At 39.8% G+C, this 17,973-nt stretch overlaps 2 protein-coding genes across 2 annotated transcripts in view; both read right to left on the bottom strand.

Moving 5' to 3' along the window:
• Positions 1-17,973, bottom strand: part of LOC129755886 (homeobox protein goosecoid-like) — a 370,053-nt gene that overhangs the window by 151,016 nt on the left and 201,064 nt on the right. The gene's annotated exons all lie outside the window — the stretch shown is intronic.
• Positions 56-17,776, bottom strand: LOC129753262 (poly [ADP-ribose] polymerase tankyrase-like). Its single transcript, XM_055749061.1, has 11 exons — positions 17,752-17,776; positions 5,234-6,016; positions 4,316-5,175; positions 4,027-4,246; positions 3,731-3,963; positions 3,425-3,670; positions 3,070-3,361; positions 2,848-3,005; positions 2,486-2,778; positions 2,263-2,419; positions 56-2,194 (listed from the first exon to the last, which is right to left on the bottom strand). The coding sequence occupies exons 1-11, from the start codon at positions 17,774-17,776 to the stop codon at positions 2,117-2,119; spliced, it is 3,345 nt and encodes a 1,114-aa protein (XP_055605036.1). The 3' UTR covers positions 56-2,116.

Below are 17,973 nucleotides of genomic sequence, written 5' to 3'. Positions count from 1 at the left end.
CAACATGCTTAGAACCATTAGGGGAAATGATTGTCATCGGCAAATGAATTCCGTATTATGTTTGAATTTTTCACGCAATAATTTATTATTCTAGCAAACACTATCGTTTTGCCGGGGTACAATTTATAACCAGTACTTTTTTAATCGGTTATCCGCCTGCCTAAAGGCTGAACCAGAATATTGTTTCGAATATGTGCCAACCACAGGTTGTGGTTTGTAGCTGCTAGTTGGTTGTAAATGTTTTTTTTTTACTTTTCTTATTTCTGTAAATGGTCGCTGCTTATGCATGAGTGTAGCGTTAAATGATTGCGCCTTTTATTTGTTACCACGCAGAATTGTTTTTTTTTCGCGTTTTTATGTCTTTTTCTGCATCTTAGCCGATTAAACTTATAGTTAAAAGTTTTTGTTTATATTCTAGAATTAGCATTGCAGATCACACCCATCACCATCGGTCTGGGTCCGTGTGTATTTATCCAAATGAAAACGGGGTAAACTCAGCGCTGGCCGGTAGATTCTCAATTTAGTTTTTAATGTCTCAGTTCAGCAATGCAATTTATTATGGATTGCATCACATGTGAATATTTATGTTTTTAAGTACTTATCAGCGTTATCAACAGCAATTATTGAAAATTGAAAAAATATAGCGCTTTTGTGGAATGACGTAAAGTATATTCGTTTTAGTTCGCCGACAAAATATTGTAGGGGAAAAAATCAAAACAGCAATGAGAGCAACACATCGTAATAATTTCGATAAATATGATAATATGCAAGAACTAGGTTTTCGTGTAAGTGTATCGATATAGTTTTGTATTTCGTTTATCGGGTTAAATGGGTTTGATTCGAATCGTTGAGTATATATGCGATGTATATGAGGTATTTTATAACCTCCGTGGATAATAACTACACACATTTATATCGTTATTGAAGTTTGTCATACAGGAAAATTTAGCGTCTTGAATGTAGGTTAAAGTAGTTCTGAAAATAAAGGCATTTTTATACTGTGTATGGTACGATAAGCAAACGCGAATAATTGTGATGAATTTGTTTGAAAACACGCGGTAGTGTCACATACACACATCGATGATAATTGGCAGTATGGTGTTGCGATTTTATTTGGCTGTTTGACAACCAGTAAATGAAAGAACCATTGTAGATTGTGGATGAACTCTTTCGAATTCTGTCACAACTTGTACATGATATTGCTCCTGTCCCTCGAGTCGCCCCTGGAAAGATTTCCGCTATTGTTGCTATTATTATCGTTATTGTTCATATGGTCATGGTCGTTAGAATTGGATCGATAGCTTTTGATAGTGTATTCATAGATATGATTACTGCTAAATTTCGTTCTATTTCCATGGCCGGATCTGGTGTGTGGGACAGCACTCACACTGGAGTATGAATGCTTAGCTGGGGACCTGCTAGTAGTGCGGATTTCATCCAAACCAGAAACACCCGCACTAGAACTGTAGTGAATGGTTCCGAAGTGTTGTCGAGTTTGTGTAGCGGATCTGAAACATTTAACAGCGGAACAAATGATCGAACACCAACGCCACGAACCTTGAACCGGGTTTCCTCCGCAGCTCACCGAACCGGAATCCGAACCAACTTTGGTAATCAGTTGCTGCTTGGGAAGAAGTTTTGATCTGTTCGATGATTTGTCGTTGTTACCATTCCGATCACCACCTACGGCATTGATTCGCTCAGTGCTTCCATCGCTTTCCAAATTGGAATCACTACCACTACTTCCACAACCACTGTCGTGGGAATTGAAAGGGCTGTCATTGTTGTTATCGATAACGACCGCCGGAGTTATGATCAGCAACTGGCTGAACTTCTTTCCCGTCGAAACGCGAACTGCTGTTGCTTTGGCCATTGTTGAACGGGTCGTCGAACGAATTCTTGTAAAACTGGAGGTATGAACTGAGGCCACCGTAATCGAGGTGTTGCCATTGCTACCGTTGTTGTTATTAATGTTGTTGCTGTTGTTACTCACGCTGCCACTGCTCCTAGGTATACCGCCACTATTGATTCCACTGCTACCCATGCTGCTGTTGCCACCGTTTCCGAATAGAATGTTATTGTTCTGACCGATGTTGCTGACTGCGGATATTGTCCATCATCTTGCTGGCTCCTCCGAACTCGTACTATCGTCCGGCTTTACGATTTGATAGGTGATCAAATATTCCGGGTATGCCTTCGATAGAGAAAAAAGGTTTAAGAGTGATTTAGTTACTTACATAAAACCCGAAAATAATTACTAACCTGTTCACCGCGATAAACCACATACTCTGGGAAATGTAAACCCCCTGCCGATGGTCGACCGATCACCGAATGGTGACCCGGAGGGGCATGGGCCATCTTCATTGCACTAAATTGTAGAAACGATTTGCCTAGCGCTACTCGGCAGAGCAACAGTTGTCTACAATGAAGCGAGAAAACAAAAGTGTAAAACAATCTGGTGTCAAACAGTTTCCAGGAATTTTACCTATGACACTGATAGCAGGATTTGTCTTTGTGAGCCGGGCAACCGATGCCACCTCCAATCCCGTAAACGTACTGATTAGACTTGGAGCTGTGTTCGGCAAAGTAAATCCCGGCGCCGAACATTCCTCCAATGTAGGCATGGCGTTCGTCGAAGCCTTTCTGCACGATAGCATTGATGAACGGTGACCCGTGGAACAGCATACGTTCGCTCGCTTGGTGACCATTCTCTTCGGAAATCTCCTTCCGCCGATGGACATATCGTTCCCATAGTTTACGATTCTGGATCTTTTGCACCTGCAAGTTGTAACGTATCGTTTAGTGAACCCTGACTTATTTTGTAACCTTTTAAAAGCATCGACATACTCTGACAATGTTGTATCGATTGAAGTAACCGCCAGAGTGGCCGTTATCACGATGTTCTCTTATCGTAGCCTGCATTTCTTCCTCCACGGCAAGAAATTCCTTGTCGTCGGGAAGGAGATCGACCAACAGTGTTCCTGGATTCGGAGTCAATCCTAGTCCTGAAAGTAGAAATATATTGTTAAGTCTCCATAACAACACATCGACTGCATCATTAGTACTTACCTGTGGTCGCCCGCAGGGTGGCAATACCCTTCAAAATTTTGTGCCGGAAACCATACGCCGAGACGCCCACCTGTTTCAAATCTTCATGACCCATTTCGGCCAAGATGTCCATCGTGATTTGCTCCCGCTCGAATAGATCGATCAAATGCTCCAACTGTAGACTAGTAAGGAAAGCCGAAACGGACGATTCAATCGAAACGACGTTCTGCATTTTGTCATCATCTATTATCGTCACCCCATCGACGCCCGTCTCGGCCCCTTGCGCCGGACTGAGACAACTTCGGATTGGTAGCTGTAATTTAAAACCAATAAATTTAAAACTTTTTTTTAACAAAACGTAAATAAAAGAACCCACCTGTGGAACTGGAACCGATAAAGTCATGGAGGCACCGGTCGGCAGGGTAACCGTTTCGGTGGTCGGCGAACAGCTCGTTGCCATCATGGAGCTGTTGCCCATCGACGATCCTCCGTTGGCGGAGGCCGTGGCCTGGGATGCCACCATGGCATCCTGAAGCAAACATTTAACATCGTCGGCCGTTGCGAGGTCCAGACTGGTTTGGCCTTCCTGGTTCTTCATGAACGGATCGGCACCGTGAGCGAGCTGTTTGAATTAAAATACCATTATAGAGTAGGTATATTTATTGAATAAAAGCTTTCATACCAGTAGCGAGCATAGTTGGGTGCGACCTTTCTGAGCAGCTTCGTGAAGCGGTGTGTAACCCCACTTATCCGTTGCGTTGACAACTGTGTTGTGCTTTATCAGCAATGCTGCAATGTCCAAATGGCCGTACGACGAAGCATTGTGCAGAGGGATCAGGCCTCCCTTATCTTGTGCGTTTACATCTGCACCATGCTCAAGTAAATACTCGGCTACCTCCAAATTATTGTAACCAGCTGAAATCAAAGGGTAAAAATTTGGACCACTGTTACAAACAACAACGATCGGCAAACACAAACCTGCGAGGTGTAGTGGCGTCGAATTTCGTCCCTGGGCGTCCCGGCAGTTTATGTTGTCCGGATTGACCAGTCGTTGAACCCTTGCCAGGTTACCCTTCTTGGCGGCATCCAAAAGAGCGGCATTTCCTCGAAGTAAGTCGGCCACGTCCTGATCCCCTTCACGGACCAAATCTAGAGGCGTCGCGCCGTCGCGGTTCTTTTTGGTAACGTCAGCTCCGTGCTAACAATTAATTTTTCAATATAAAAAAGCTTTAGATTAGAATTTCCAAATATTTAGCTTTACACCAACCTTTATTAATAGCTTGACGATTTCGTACTTTCCCTTGGCGGCCGCCTCGTGGAGCGGTGTGAACTTCCACAGATCCGCAACGTTAACGTTGGCACCGTGTTTTACCAAAAGCTCGGTCACCTCGTAGTGACCATAGGAACATGCGTTGTGCAACGGTACCAGGCCACCCTTATCGGAAGCGTGAACTTCGGCGCCATGTTCTAGCAGGAACTCTACTACCGGCACACGGTTGTAACCGGCGGCAAAATGTAGCGGCGTCGAATGACGCCCATCCAAGTCACGACAATTTACTATTATCGGATTGGACAGCACGATCCGACGGACCGTATCCAGATCACCGGCCTTCGCGGCCTCCAGCAGTTGGCACTCGAGATCTACGGTGTCGGAAGGAGGATCCTGAAGAATTTTAAGTACATTTTCTGTGGCCAGCTGTGCAGCCGTGTAGCCTTGAAGCGAAACTATGCTGATATCAATGTTATACGAAAGCAACAGCCGGCAAGCTTGAATATTGTCTTCGCGAGAGCACCGATGGAGCGCCGTCTGGCCGAGACCATCCAGCACGTCCACCTTTGCCCCGTGACGCAACAGGACATCCATAATCTCGTAGTGCGAGTTATCGGCAGAAATGTGCAGCGGCGTGAGGAAGTCTTTATTTTTTTCATTTAACAGTGCACCCTTACGGATCAGCAGTTCAAGGACTTGCTTACGCTTCGGGTAAACCGATTGAGCGACGGCGTGCAGCGGCGTATCTCCACTATACGGATGGACAAAGTTGATCGTTTCGGTTGTAAGATTTTTCTTCAGTCGTTGAATGTCAGCTTGCCGGCAGGCATCCAGCACACAGTGCCCTTTGTATTCATCTGGAAACATAAATAAAACATTAACTCTTCTGAAAACAAGCCATTAATTCATTCTTACATGTTATCTTCTCCTGCAGCTCCCTCGTTGGCGCCGAATCGATGGCCGACTTGTTATGGCAGTTTAGGAGCGTCGGGTCGGCTCCTTCGGCCAACAGCAAGCTGCACACCTCGACCCGACTCTTGGAGGCAGCCTCGTGCAGCGGTGTAAAGGCCCAGAGATCGTTGGCATTGACATTGCCACCGTGTTTGATGAGAAGCTCGGTCACCTCGAAGTGACCATAGGAACAGGCATTGTGCAGTGGTACCAGGCCGCCCTTGTCCTTAGCGTGGACGTCGGCACCGTGTTGGAGGAGAATTTGAACGACTCGAATCCGGTTATACCCAGCTGCAAGATGCAGAGGAGTAGATTTTCGACCATCGCTTGCGTGGCAGTTGACATTCAGCGGTGTCAGCAGTTCCAAGAGACGTTCTTCCGATCCCGATCGTGCGGCTTCTAGGAGTTCATCCTTACGGTATTCGCCCGTTAGAACTGGTCTCGTACATGGATCAGCCAAATCCAGCGGTATTTTGTTCTCAGAATTGCGAATGTTCGGATCGGCACCATGTTGGAGGAGGGCAATGCAAACGTCAACTTTCCCCTTGGAGGCGGCTTCGTGCAGCGGAGTATAGTTCCAGTTGTCTCTGGTGTTCGGATTGGCTCCAGCCTCCAGCAGCAGACGAACAACGTCCGCGTGGCCAAAGGAGCAAGCGTTGTGAAGCGGATGAAGTCCTCCGTCATCGCGGGCTTGGATGGACGCTCCATTCGTTAGCAGAAACTCAACTACATCTCGACGACCGTAGCCTAAAAAGACAGAGTAATGAAACGTAAATAAATTACTTCATTCAAGTTTGATAAAATCAAGATTTTGAAATTTTATTTAAAAAAAAACATATCGTAAAAGATTTTTTTCTGAGCCTTTTCTTATCAGTCAGATCAGTAACAACCAAGTCAAAAGTAGCCCTTTTGTAGAATTTAGAAATATCGAATAGGAAAACCTCAGAATCACGCTTAGTCTATCGCCATTCATCGTCACTAAACCTGATTTCGAAAACATCATCGCACCAACACAGTGGCTAACTGGATCCAAGAAATAGCATTTAAGCAGTGACTTGCTGCAGGATGTGGATATGTAGGAACCCGGTAAAGAAGACGCTGTTTGTTACTAAAAAAAATAAACAAACCTTGGTTGGTGACAACGGGTGGTGGTAAAATTGACTGATCAAAACATCAAACATACCGATGAATGAGAACCATGAGATTACCATCGGAAAACTCGAACGCCTAGGATTCTGTGGTACTCTACTCGGCTGGTTCCGCAGTTACTTAACTGGTCGTAAATTGATTGATCGAACGGGTGACACCTTTTCCAGGCAGTTCCCAGCCACAATTTCTCGTCATCTAAAAGAGATCGTTTCCCTTCCTTTTTATAACTTCTTTCTTGTACAAACAAATTCCCGCGCAGCAATTTCAATAGATCTTCCCGACCTGAAACTTATCCTTTCAAACATATCCCAAATACCTCACCAAATCCAACAAAACCCCTCCGCGCCGATCAAATCCTCCAACATTTCGTACTGCAAACCGAACTGCCAAGGGTGGAACGAAACAGTCCGGCGAACGACTGGCCACGTACGTGGCGTAATATTGCATCGAGGCGGTTGACTTCGGCGCAAAAATCCAAACTCTACCTTTTCGTTAACGAGAAGACACCTCATCGGAAACTCCTATTCGTGATGTGGCGACGAAAACTGCACATGATAATGGCGAAACGGTATCTATATCCCACAAGTTCTGCACATGTACTCGAGTCGGACCGGCTTGGACGGTTCTTCAGCAGAGAATAGCAGTCATCTTGGGAGGATGGAGGCGGCTCGTTTTCGAAGACCTGTTGAGACCTGTTCTAGCAGGATTAAACGAAAGGCGTGTCGACGAGTTGATCCGTTGATACCGGTAGAAATGAATTCTGCAGTCGAATCGTCGATTTGCTTTACTCAGAATGAGACATTTGCGTGAGAATTTCAAGATTTGGGAGAAATATGGTCACGTAAAAATGTTCATGAATCGATAATTGGCTTTCGACTCGTGCTAGTGCGCTTCACAGCTGCACATAGACGAAAACACTATCAGCAATACCTCCCCTCAATACGACTCAAAGCCTGAACTCACCTCGAACGACTCTAGAACCGACCTCTCCTCTTGACAACTCGAGGCCTGATCTCTCCACTCACAATTCGAGATCCGATCCCTTCTCGAAATGACTTTAGGTTAACACACGTACTCCTTGTCTTGTTGAAGGCCCGACCCTTTATTTTTCGACTCGGGATTAAACACACAAACCTCGCCTCTTGGAGACTCGAGGGTTCGAGGTTTGTCACCTTTTGCACGTCGTCTGTCTTTCAAGAGCAGCGTGTCTCCTGTGTCGTGTGTCCTGTACTCGTGCCTGTCATAAAACACGCGCGGAACTTTATCTAACGACTTTGATGATTCCCGACGAACATCATCCTTCATCAACTCGAAAGGCTCGCCCTGTGTCGAAAGCCACACTACATCGCGGGTATTGTCGGGTATTCAACCTCCTAGTCCATCTTGGACTTACTCTGGTGGGTGATACGGTCAAAATTTGGTCAATATCAACTTGACGTATTTCTTTCAATTTTGCATTTAAAAAACCTGAACACCCCTCATTTTGAAGCTGTGTGTGTGTAGAATGTTGCTCCTATTTTAATTTTGGAATTCACTCTTCAGTTGTCAAAATGCAGTCCAAGGAAGAAGAGCAGCGTATCCAAATTTTGCTCGCGCATCGCGAAAATCCGAGCTACTCGCACGCAACGCTGGCAAAATCGCTAAAAGTTGCCAAATCAACCGTTACAAATGTAATTAAAGTGTTTGGGGAACGTTTGTCGACAGCCAGGAAGTCTGGATCGGGGGGAAAATCGAAAACCGGAAGCCGCTGAGACGACAAAGAGAGTTGCCGGTAGTTTCAAGCGAAACCCTAACCTCTCTCTCCGAGATGCCGCAAATAAGCTGGGTGTATCGTCTACAACCGTGCATCGAGCCAAAAATCGAGCCGGACTATCGACTTACAAGAAGGTAGTGACTCCAAATCGCGATGATAAACAAAATACGACGGCCAAAGCGCGATCCCGTAGGCTGTACACGACGATGCTGACGAAGTTTGACTGCGTGGTAATGGACGACGAAACCTACGTCAAAGCCGACTACAAGCAGCTTCCGGGACAGGCAAAAGAAAGGGGAAAGGTAGCAGATATTTTCAAGCACATGAAACTGTCAAAGTTCGCGAAGAAATATCTGGTTTGGCAAGCCATCTGTAGCTGTGGCTTGAAAAGCAGCATTTTCATAGCTTCCGGGACTGTCCACCAAGAAATTTACGTGAAAGAGTGTTTGAATAAACGTCTGCTGCCTTTCCTGAAGAAACACGGTTGTTCCGTACTGTTTTGGCCGGATTTGGCATCTTGTCGTTACGGTAAAAAGGCCATGGAGTGGTACGCCGCCCACAATGTGCAAGTGGTTCCCAAGGACAAGAACTCTCCCAACACGCCAGAGCTCCACTCAATTGAGAAATACTGGGCTATTGTCAAGCGGAACCTAAAGAAGACCACAAAAACTGCTAAGGACGAGCAGCAGTTCAAGGCAAACTGGCTTTCTGCGGCAAAGAAGGTGGACAAGGTGGCTGTACAAAATCTGATGGCAGGGGTTAAGCGTAAGGCCCGGTAATTCGGATTTGGAAAAGCGGAAGCCTAACTGAATATTTTTCCTGAATTTCATACTAATTAAACTTGAAAAAGAAATTTAATTTGATTTTTTAATTAAACGATTTCACCGATTTACACGCGTTTTCTCTTGACCAAATTTTGACCGTATCACCCTTTGACTGCATTTTTATGAAAAATTTCTGAAGTTTAGGGGAAAGGGAACAAAATAAGCCACTTGCCGTAGTAAAAACAAAAATTGTCAATCGATTCAGTAGACATATTAACATAAATAAATAAATAATAATAATAATAATAATAAATAAATGGTTTATAAGACTTTTTTGTTGCATGATAGATTGGTAACATCGGAATTCTACCTTTACACCTAAAAATTGGGGAAATCTGACAAACTGAGACGTTTAGAGTTATTTTATCAGAAGCAGTGTATTCGATTCTTCGGGTTTTTTTTTTTCATAACAAATAACAGTTTTCCAGAGTTTAGTAAAGTTTAGACGATCGTCAGAGGAATAGGTACCTTTTTTATCAGAAATCCCCACTGCGGGTAGGTCTGAACCCTTGCTAGGCGAATAATTCATAAAATGCCGGCAAATATTGAGCATAAACTAACTCATTAGTTTGATAAATGGTAGTTCTTCGACCAGACCCTCAAATTGTGTTCTATCTGGTCGAATCAATGTGATCTCGTACATTTATTTTCTGCAAATTTATATCTAATTTTTGATTTCAATCAAAACCTTTTTAGGGTTGACGCTTTAAATTGCGACACCCAGCTAGCAGTGTCTCACAATGTTTTGTGTTATATAGACTGTTAGCGGCAGCCCTACCATAAAGCAACTGCAACGGGTTGCATTTTTTTTCCTTTCGACGGGTTATATTGACTATAGCTCAAAGTCGCGATGTTCGTTTTTTTACTTCTTTGCTTTGGTTTGATATAGTGAAAGGTGTAGTTTGTTTAGTGGGTCGTCTTTTGATACCTACAGAACTATTGATTCCCTCGTATGTATAAAGCAGCATTGCTGCATGCAAAACATGAGAAAGACGCTAGAGACGCAACATTGAGTGGTATTTTGGTGTCAGTTTTTGGCCTCTGAAATTCAATAACTATGTTTATGGGTGTCTATCAAGTGATAATGACTGGTTGAGTAAAGCACGTAAGTTCACTAGCCGTTGAAATTGTGTTAGATGCAAAATATTCAACCGGGGTTTTGCCCTAGATTAAGGTAACAATTTGTTTTAGTTTTCTATAATTGCGGATCCTCAAAATCAAAAGTTTGATTTGCTTTAAATATACATACTTATTTTTATTTATTTTAAACACAGAATAACAATATAAAATGTTGAATGGCCAATGGCTTCTAGAGCACTTTTCTTCTATCTTGTTCGTATTCCGCACAAATAGAAAAAAAACACTACTTGATTGCGTGACGCTCGGCTTTCCAGCGACCTTGCTGTATCGGCTTGGCATTATCCCAAAATAATATAAACGATAATTACGGTCGTTTTGAAACTGCCAAAGCACCAACTTGCCAGTATGCCAGCCAGCCAAGTTCGCCTTCTTTTGGGTACCAACAAGAAATAAAATCGAAAGTTCAATCTGTAAGTGGAGCCAAAAATTTTGAAATTGGTTTGGGTACACAAAAACCGAGGAACAACCACCAAAAGCGCCAAGTAACCATCCAAAGGCCGATGTCTCTACAAGTTGTAATCTGATCTATTATTGGTGTGTCTATCAAACGGTTCGGTTTTTGTTCTCCTTCTCTTCCACGGTGTGTGGGGTAAAACGGGGGAGAAATCATACCGTTTTGCCTCCCGGACCTCTGTGGGACCGACTACGGACGTGTCGTGGGAAAATAAATTTTCGGTTTCCGTTCGACGCGCTCCAAACCAAATCGATGCTAATTTACCGGCAATTGAATGGACGGAACATGACTAGCAAATCGATAATAGTATCTGGGGATGCCGGAACAGTTGTGCTCTCTCTATCTGCTGTAAATTTTAATTGGAATTTTATTGTAACGTTAGCGTGTAATGAGTGTGTTTGGAATTTAAGATGAGATACTTATGAAGCTATTTTCCAAGCAAATTGCATCTGCATAGCACATCTATCTCAATATAGACTAATGATTTTTTAATAAGAAGCCGATAGGGTTCATAAGTTGCCAACCGACAGGATTCCTACATAGTAACAATAGAGTCCCAGATTCCTCTAACGCACTCTGACAACGTAAAGCTTCACGAATTATCAAATCGAGCCAAAACAAACAAAACATTCATTAGAACTTGATTTCTTAAAATTCCCTTCTGCCTTCAATGATAATCGCACACTAAAGCTTAGTTCTTTTAGAAATGGGACAGTTACGAATGCGTGTATCTCAAATACCTTTTGTTTGATCTAAATACTTTCTATGGAAGAAATGAAGGTAATCTTATGATCAGGGCCGGATTAAGCCATCGGGGGGCCCGGGGCAATTTTTCTCGGGGGGCCCCTATAATTCGATTTTTTTTTCAAATTCTACCCAGAAAATACAAAACCTTTCAAACGTGTAAAAAAACTGGAGATGTGTTCAGTATACTATCTTCAAATAGCCATGTTGTCTGCGTAGAAAATAGATCCTGGTATCTGCAAGTAAAAATTGTTAATCAATCACGTACAAACATTGCAGAAGAGTTTAGAAATTTCATAGAAATGAAAACTCTCATTTAAGCTGCAAAATGCTAAATCTAATTTTTTTAAACCCTTATCGCCAACTAAAATTCTATAATTTAAAAAATGACCGGATAGATATTTTGAATGATTTTCATATCATCATTGATCTTTGATAAGTGCCTATTCGAGAAATATTTACCTAGTGACAATTTGGAAGTATCATGAAGATTTGAAACATAGAAAACAAAATTGAATAAAAAATATACAAAATAACTTAATCCATATTCCACACAGATACAGATATAAGAGTTTAAGAATTCAAAACTTTAAATCACGTTATTTCAAATCAAGTTTTGAGAAATAAAATATGAATTAAATTTAAAAAAAGAGTTACAAAGTTACAATCAGAGCAAAAGCAGAAATTGCAACAAGTGTGAATTTCAAATTTATGTCTATGAAACATAAAAAAAATCTTTTCGTGAGATGTGAGATCTCACGAAAAGATTTTTTTGATTATGATTCTCATCAGATAAAAAATTTTGTGTTATCAAATTACTATTCTAAATGTGACGAAAGTTTCATTCGATGCTCTCAAAGCCAAAGGAGTATTAGTACAAAAATTGATCGGTAAAAAATAAATTGAGAGTAAAGATTAAATGTTTAAAACACAGAATTAGTTATCATTGAAAAAAATCCGATACGGAATCCAAATGAGTTTAGTACTCTAAACTAAGGATGCCAGATTGCCCGGTTTTATCCGGGTTTGCCGAGAATCCTTAACACAAAATTTGACAAAAGTCCGATCCGGCCCGGTTCCCCGGATTGCATTGAAAAAAGCCCGGATTTTGCCCGGATTTATTCACATCATTTGCCAAAACAAACACAGAAAATCATATTGTGTTGTGTAATTCCCAAACGGAATTTTTTGAGCAAGTTTTATCAAATAAATAATGAAAAGTTTTTTTTTGAAAGCTTAAAATATGATTTAGAATTTGCTGATGAAAAAAATTCAAGTTTTTTCTCGATTTGTGTTGAGTATTTCCTGGGATTTGATCAATTTTGCTCAGATATTTCCGGGATTTTTTGTCGACATTTTAGTATCAAATGCCCGGATTTTGCCAGGTTTTTAGCCTAAATAGCCTAGATTTGTCCGACCGGGTACGTGCTGAAAAAATTCTGGCAACCTTACTCTAAAAAGATCCTGAATTTTAAAAATTCAGAAAAATGATGAAATTTAACTTCAGTATCTGAAGAAACAACACAAGACTTGACTTAAAAATCCCAATGAATTGAATCCGTAAAAAAACATAGAAATATTCATATTAAGAAAATCACTCAATGATACTAGTAACTCAACTATCAGATCGTTTTCATGATAATTTGAGAATAATCATTTGGAAAATGATATGCTGAATTCAGGACATTCACTTCAGTAGATGATAAAATTTTGGTTAAATCAGTAGAAAATGTTCCAGTACAAATTCCAAGTCTAAGACAGAAATTGGTATGAAAATTTAATAAAGAAACCCTGTACTGTCGATTGGTCCAATTTATGCAACTACAGTTTTTTTTAAAGATTTTACTATCAAAAATAGGGAGGGAAAAGCGTTTTGAATTTATAAATCAATGAAAATTTCAATAATAATGATTGAAAGGTGAAAAGTTATTATAATACTCGGTATTAACCCGGATACTGCCCGGGTAAAATTCTGAAATGTTTATCATAAAGCGAAATTAGCTGCTATTATAGTGCATTGAAACATAACTTGGAAACTTAACGTAACAACAAACATTAATGTTGTGCAAGACGTTTGAATGTAATGAAAATGAGGAAATGTTTTTTCTTTATTTTACCTGTTCTGAACAGAATATCGTAACTGATATGTTTCGATAAAAAATTACAATTTGAGGTGTTTTGCCTTATATTTTTTTAATTTTTTTTTAGAATTCGGTTTTGTCAAGAAGATTTTGATATTCTCATCTCGCAGAATGTGGGAGAGCTCCTTCACTGCTTACTCTAGGGGGCCCCCTTAACTTTTTAAGACAAAAACTAATCTAGATATTTTTTCACGAAAGCCCTTTAGTTTTTATATTTCAAGTTTTCATTCCGATTTTCTAGTTTTGATTTCTTTTCATGGATTTGTAGTAGTATGATTAAAATAATGTTAAAACTTTTTTTCCCTCGGGGGGCCCCCCTAAGCCGGGGGGCCCGGGGCATTTGCCCCTTTTGCCCCCCCTTTAATCCGGCCTTGCTTATGATAATTCATCAAAAAATTAAAAATTAAAAAATTATCGTTTTTTTTAAGAAAAAATTCTACTTTATTCTTGGTACCTCCCATTAACCTGCGCACACTTTTTCAGCCATGATATTTATCAGTTTTTTAAACTTATACTTCGTCTAACCTGTATGTTGGGTGGCTATATCCTCCTCCTTCAATTTCTGCTACTTTTCGGTCCAATATTTCCCTCTAAAAAGAAACTGGGGGCAATTTAGTGAATACGGCTGTTTCGAAATTAACAAATTTGATTATTTTCGACCCCCTTTTTGAGCGTTTTTAATGGAATTTCTGCTGGCAAAATCTGGCAATAACGAAGTAAAATTATCATGAGATTGAACTCAAAGAAAAATCGGTTAGTATAGATCGTAGGTTGCGAAGGGTCGATACAAGATTACTCTTTTTAGGCTTTTCAAAACAGAGAAAACCAAAGTTTTCGTTTTGAAAATTGTTGTTTTTGTCCACAGGAGCAGAATTTTGGCAAATCATTAAAATTTATACAAAATAACCAGCAAATGCGTTCTTTAATATACTCGGGACCTTGCCACGAGCAGACATGGTATAGGATTCGACCGCTGGAATTTGTTTAAAATTGGGTATTTCATAAGTTTTGTCGTTCATCAGAAATCAGCTGTCTCATAGCCTCGGAACCGACTATACAGCTTACAAGCTCTGGAACTAGCAAAAAATTTTTGTTTAAAGTTAAGTTTGAATGATATATTACTAGGTAACACATTCAGCTTATTATTTTTTGGGCTTTTCAGCGATCTACCCTTAGTTTTTCGCTTGTTGAAGATTAAAAATGCTAGTATGAGACTTGACTTCCCTGATGACCCTAAGCCGTAGTTGTCGATCATGTGCTTCACTCCAATGCTTGATTTGAACTTTGTGGACATTTTTGACAGGGTTTGCAAACATTTCCACTACTCACCCACAGTTCTTCTTTGAATAATCAACGGTTTTGTCAGTTATCAATTTGATAATGGTGGATTTTGATGAAAACTGTGCAAGTTTATTTTTTTCTTGCATCGTAAATATCTCAAAACCGCGTAGATTTTAAATTTTGAAAAAAATAGCTCAGATAGTACTTTTCACAGGCAACAAAATGCAGTCAAAACTTTGAATGTCCGATTACTAATAAACGAGATATAAGCAAAGGAAAGTGTCCCATTTCTAAAAGAACTAAGCTTTAGTCCACCGTAAATAAGTTCCAGGCGAAAGATGCAAATCGATTTGTCTAGCTCTACGAATGTTCTATACGTTTTCTGCGTTTAGAGAATTAAGTTCGATGCGCATCAAAGTTGACCTCACCATACCTCTAATTTACTCATTCTGGAATGAGGTGTCTTTGATAATCTTTCCCTTTGCCTTAAGTCTCCTCTTCATGAGTCCCGAGTATTTCTCATTATGGCGGAACTGGGGGCAGTTGAGAGGGTTAAGGTTTTTCGGAACAAACTGGACCCCTTTTTCTGCATACCATTCTTGAACGACTTTGCTATAATAACAGCTCGCCAAGTCAGGCCAACACATTACGGGATGGTCGTGGGATCGAATGAACGGCAAAATTCGTTTGTGGAGACACTCGTTTTGGTATAGTTCCCCCTGCCAAGTCGTAAAATTTCGTGCAAATTTGTCGGCAAAACAAATTTAATAGGATTTGTTCCATAAATTTCATTTCATGGAAATATTTTAGCATCCGAAGGTTCTCCCATCATGTGATAAAGTTAAGTTGTTTAACTTAGCTTTATAAAGGCTGTATGAGTGTGACATTCATGATTCAGGATTTTTAACATTCACCAAAGACCAATGCTTCAAACTTAATTCACTTCGATTCGTCTTTGTATCTACACAGCAAAAAAAAATGTAACGCTGGATGATGTAATTTGTGGAGACGACGTAGTTTTAGGGCTTTCTGTTGTTATAATACATCTAAACGACGTACCCGTATGCGAACATGTCGTGTAGTGTAATATCACAACCTTCTATGTGATATTGCATCAAGTAGTCAATGTTTCCTCAATTGACGTTCAAATGTTATTCATTTCAAAAAGTAAGAAACGGATTACGGACCTCAGCTATATTTGTTTGGCTTGTAAGTACAACCAAAATTTTATAAAAATGTAAGCAAAACCATAGCTTCAAATATGATTTGATTATTTTTCATTTTTAGGAAGATTCGGCAGATTTGCATTTGCGGTACAAAAATAATTCAATAATTATCAAACAGCCGGGTACATCAAGAAAATGTAATATTAGGTACCATTTGCGACTCAAGTTATGTGCAGGTATTTGATGTAATATCACAACACTTTTTTTGCTGTGTAACGACTCGAAACGATTGACGATTGATTGTCTTGGAAAATTCGGTTAAATTCTATCGTAAGCTTACTGCTTTGTAATGCAAGTTTTCCACTGTCCCCGTCCAATTTTTCAGTTTGAATACCATTTTTAAAGTTTTTTAAATAAAAATGTTTAATTTCAGTAACAATTGAGCATTCCTTTACATTTACTGAATGAAAATATTATTGAAATTCACCAAGTAGTTTTTATAGACGGACTGCTAGTTGGTGTTTAGCACTCAATCACCCTTCTTCTTCTCTTGGTTCAGAAAAATTAAAAGATTAAAAAGAAATAGAATAAATTCTAATGCATAACTTTCAAAAACGATTAGCTTCAAAATTTAAGCAAAAACATGAAAAATCAGAAGATTTTATAAAAAAAAAGAAAGAAAATTGACCTGAAAGAAATAAACAAAAATTATTTCGAGCAGACTTGAGCGGACATTGTTTGTGGTATTTGGTTGAAATGCCTTGAATCTTCATTGAATTAAATTTGAGTAAAATTTATGAAGTATAAGTATGTGCACGTGGCCATTATCCAAACTTCTACTCCCTTCTACGTAGACAAGCATTCGGAATCCTCGTCAATCACAACTTGCGGAATATCCACAAGGAGCAAGAAAAAAATCAAATCTTAATTCCGGAGGGGATGAATAAGCCTTCGATGCTTAAAAACGTGTAAAAATGAGAAAAAAAACTTTTCCATATTCACTAAACAGCAAATTTAAAATTGCTGGAAACCAGCAAAATTTTGCTGGTTTATGTCTCGCTGGTTTTCCAGCAAAATTTCCAGCAATTTGAATTGCTGAAAACGATCAGTAAATCCAATTGCTGGAAATTCAGCAATTTAAATTGTTGGAAACCAGCTATCTATATTGCTGGAAATCAGGTTTTTTTCCAAAAAAAATAACCGGAATTTTTTGGTTTTTTAATTAGATTTTAAATTTCAATATAATGCCCTCATGATGGTCATATTTATAAAAAGAAATTAGTTTGTTCATTTTTCTTGAGCGACATTTATTTAAATTTTAATTACAAAATATCTGATAGTCGATCGGCCGCTTTTTGCAAAGTCTTTTTACATCATGAAATGGTTCATCGCTGAAATAGAGAACGAAATAAAATTCGGTGACTGTTGCAGAAACGAAAAAAAATACTTTTCGCGCGCAACAAAAAATTTTGCTGGTTTTTGTCCCGCTGACTTTCAGCAATTTGAATTGCTGGAAAAATCAGCAAACATTAGTGCTGGATTCCAGCAATTCAAATTACTGGAAATCAGCAATCCAGATTGCTGGAAACCAGCTATTTCTTTCAAAACATTCGGCTGTATTTGGTATCAAATTGACCAATAAATAAGAATTATTCCATTTTTTCAATTATTTAGGTATTTATTTCCAAAACTATACATTTTTTTAAATATACCAGCACCGGCTCTGCTCTGGGGTGGAAGCTTTGTGCCAAAGTGTTGACCACCTGAAATAAAGTTTTGATTAGTATCTTTCATGAAATACCTACACCTACCTATCCAATGAAAACTCACCCTTGACTTGATGTCTGCAGACCATGGTTGCTATAATATAGAGGAAAATAAGAATAATTGATTAATCTAATCTAAGTTCGTGAAATAAATTCTCACCTTTTTCAGCGTACGAAAACAAACAGACTCCAATTTGACAACTCGATTGCTGATTTTCCAACAAACTAGATCAGTTGCTAGAAAGACCAGCAATTTGAAATCCGATTGCTGGGTTTTTGGCAAAAA

The sequence above is a fragment of the Uranotaenia lowii genome, chromosome 3, assembly GCF_029784155.1.
Source record: "Uranotaenia lowii strain MFRU-FL chromosome 3, ASM2978415v1, whole genome shotgun sequence".
NCBI lineage: Eukaryota > Metazoa > Arthropoda > Insecta > Diptera > Culicidae > Uranotaenia > Uranotaenia lowii.
This window is presented reverse-complemented; position numbering and strand designations above follow the sequence as displayed.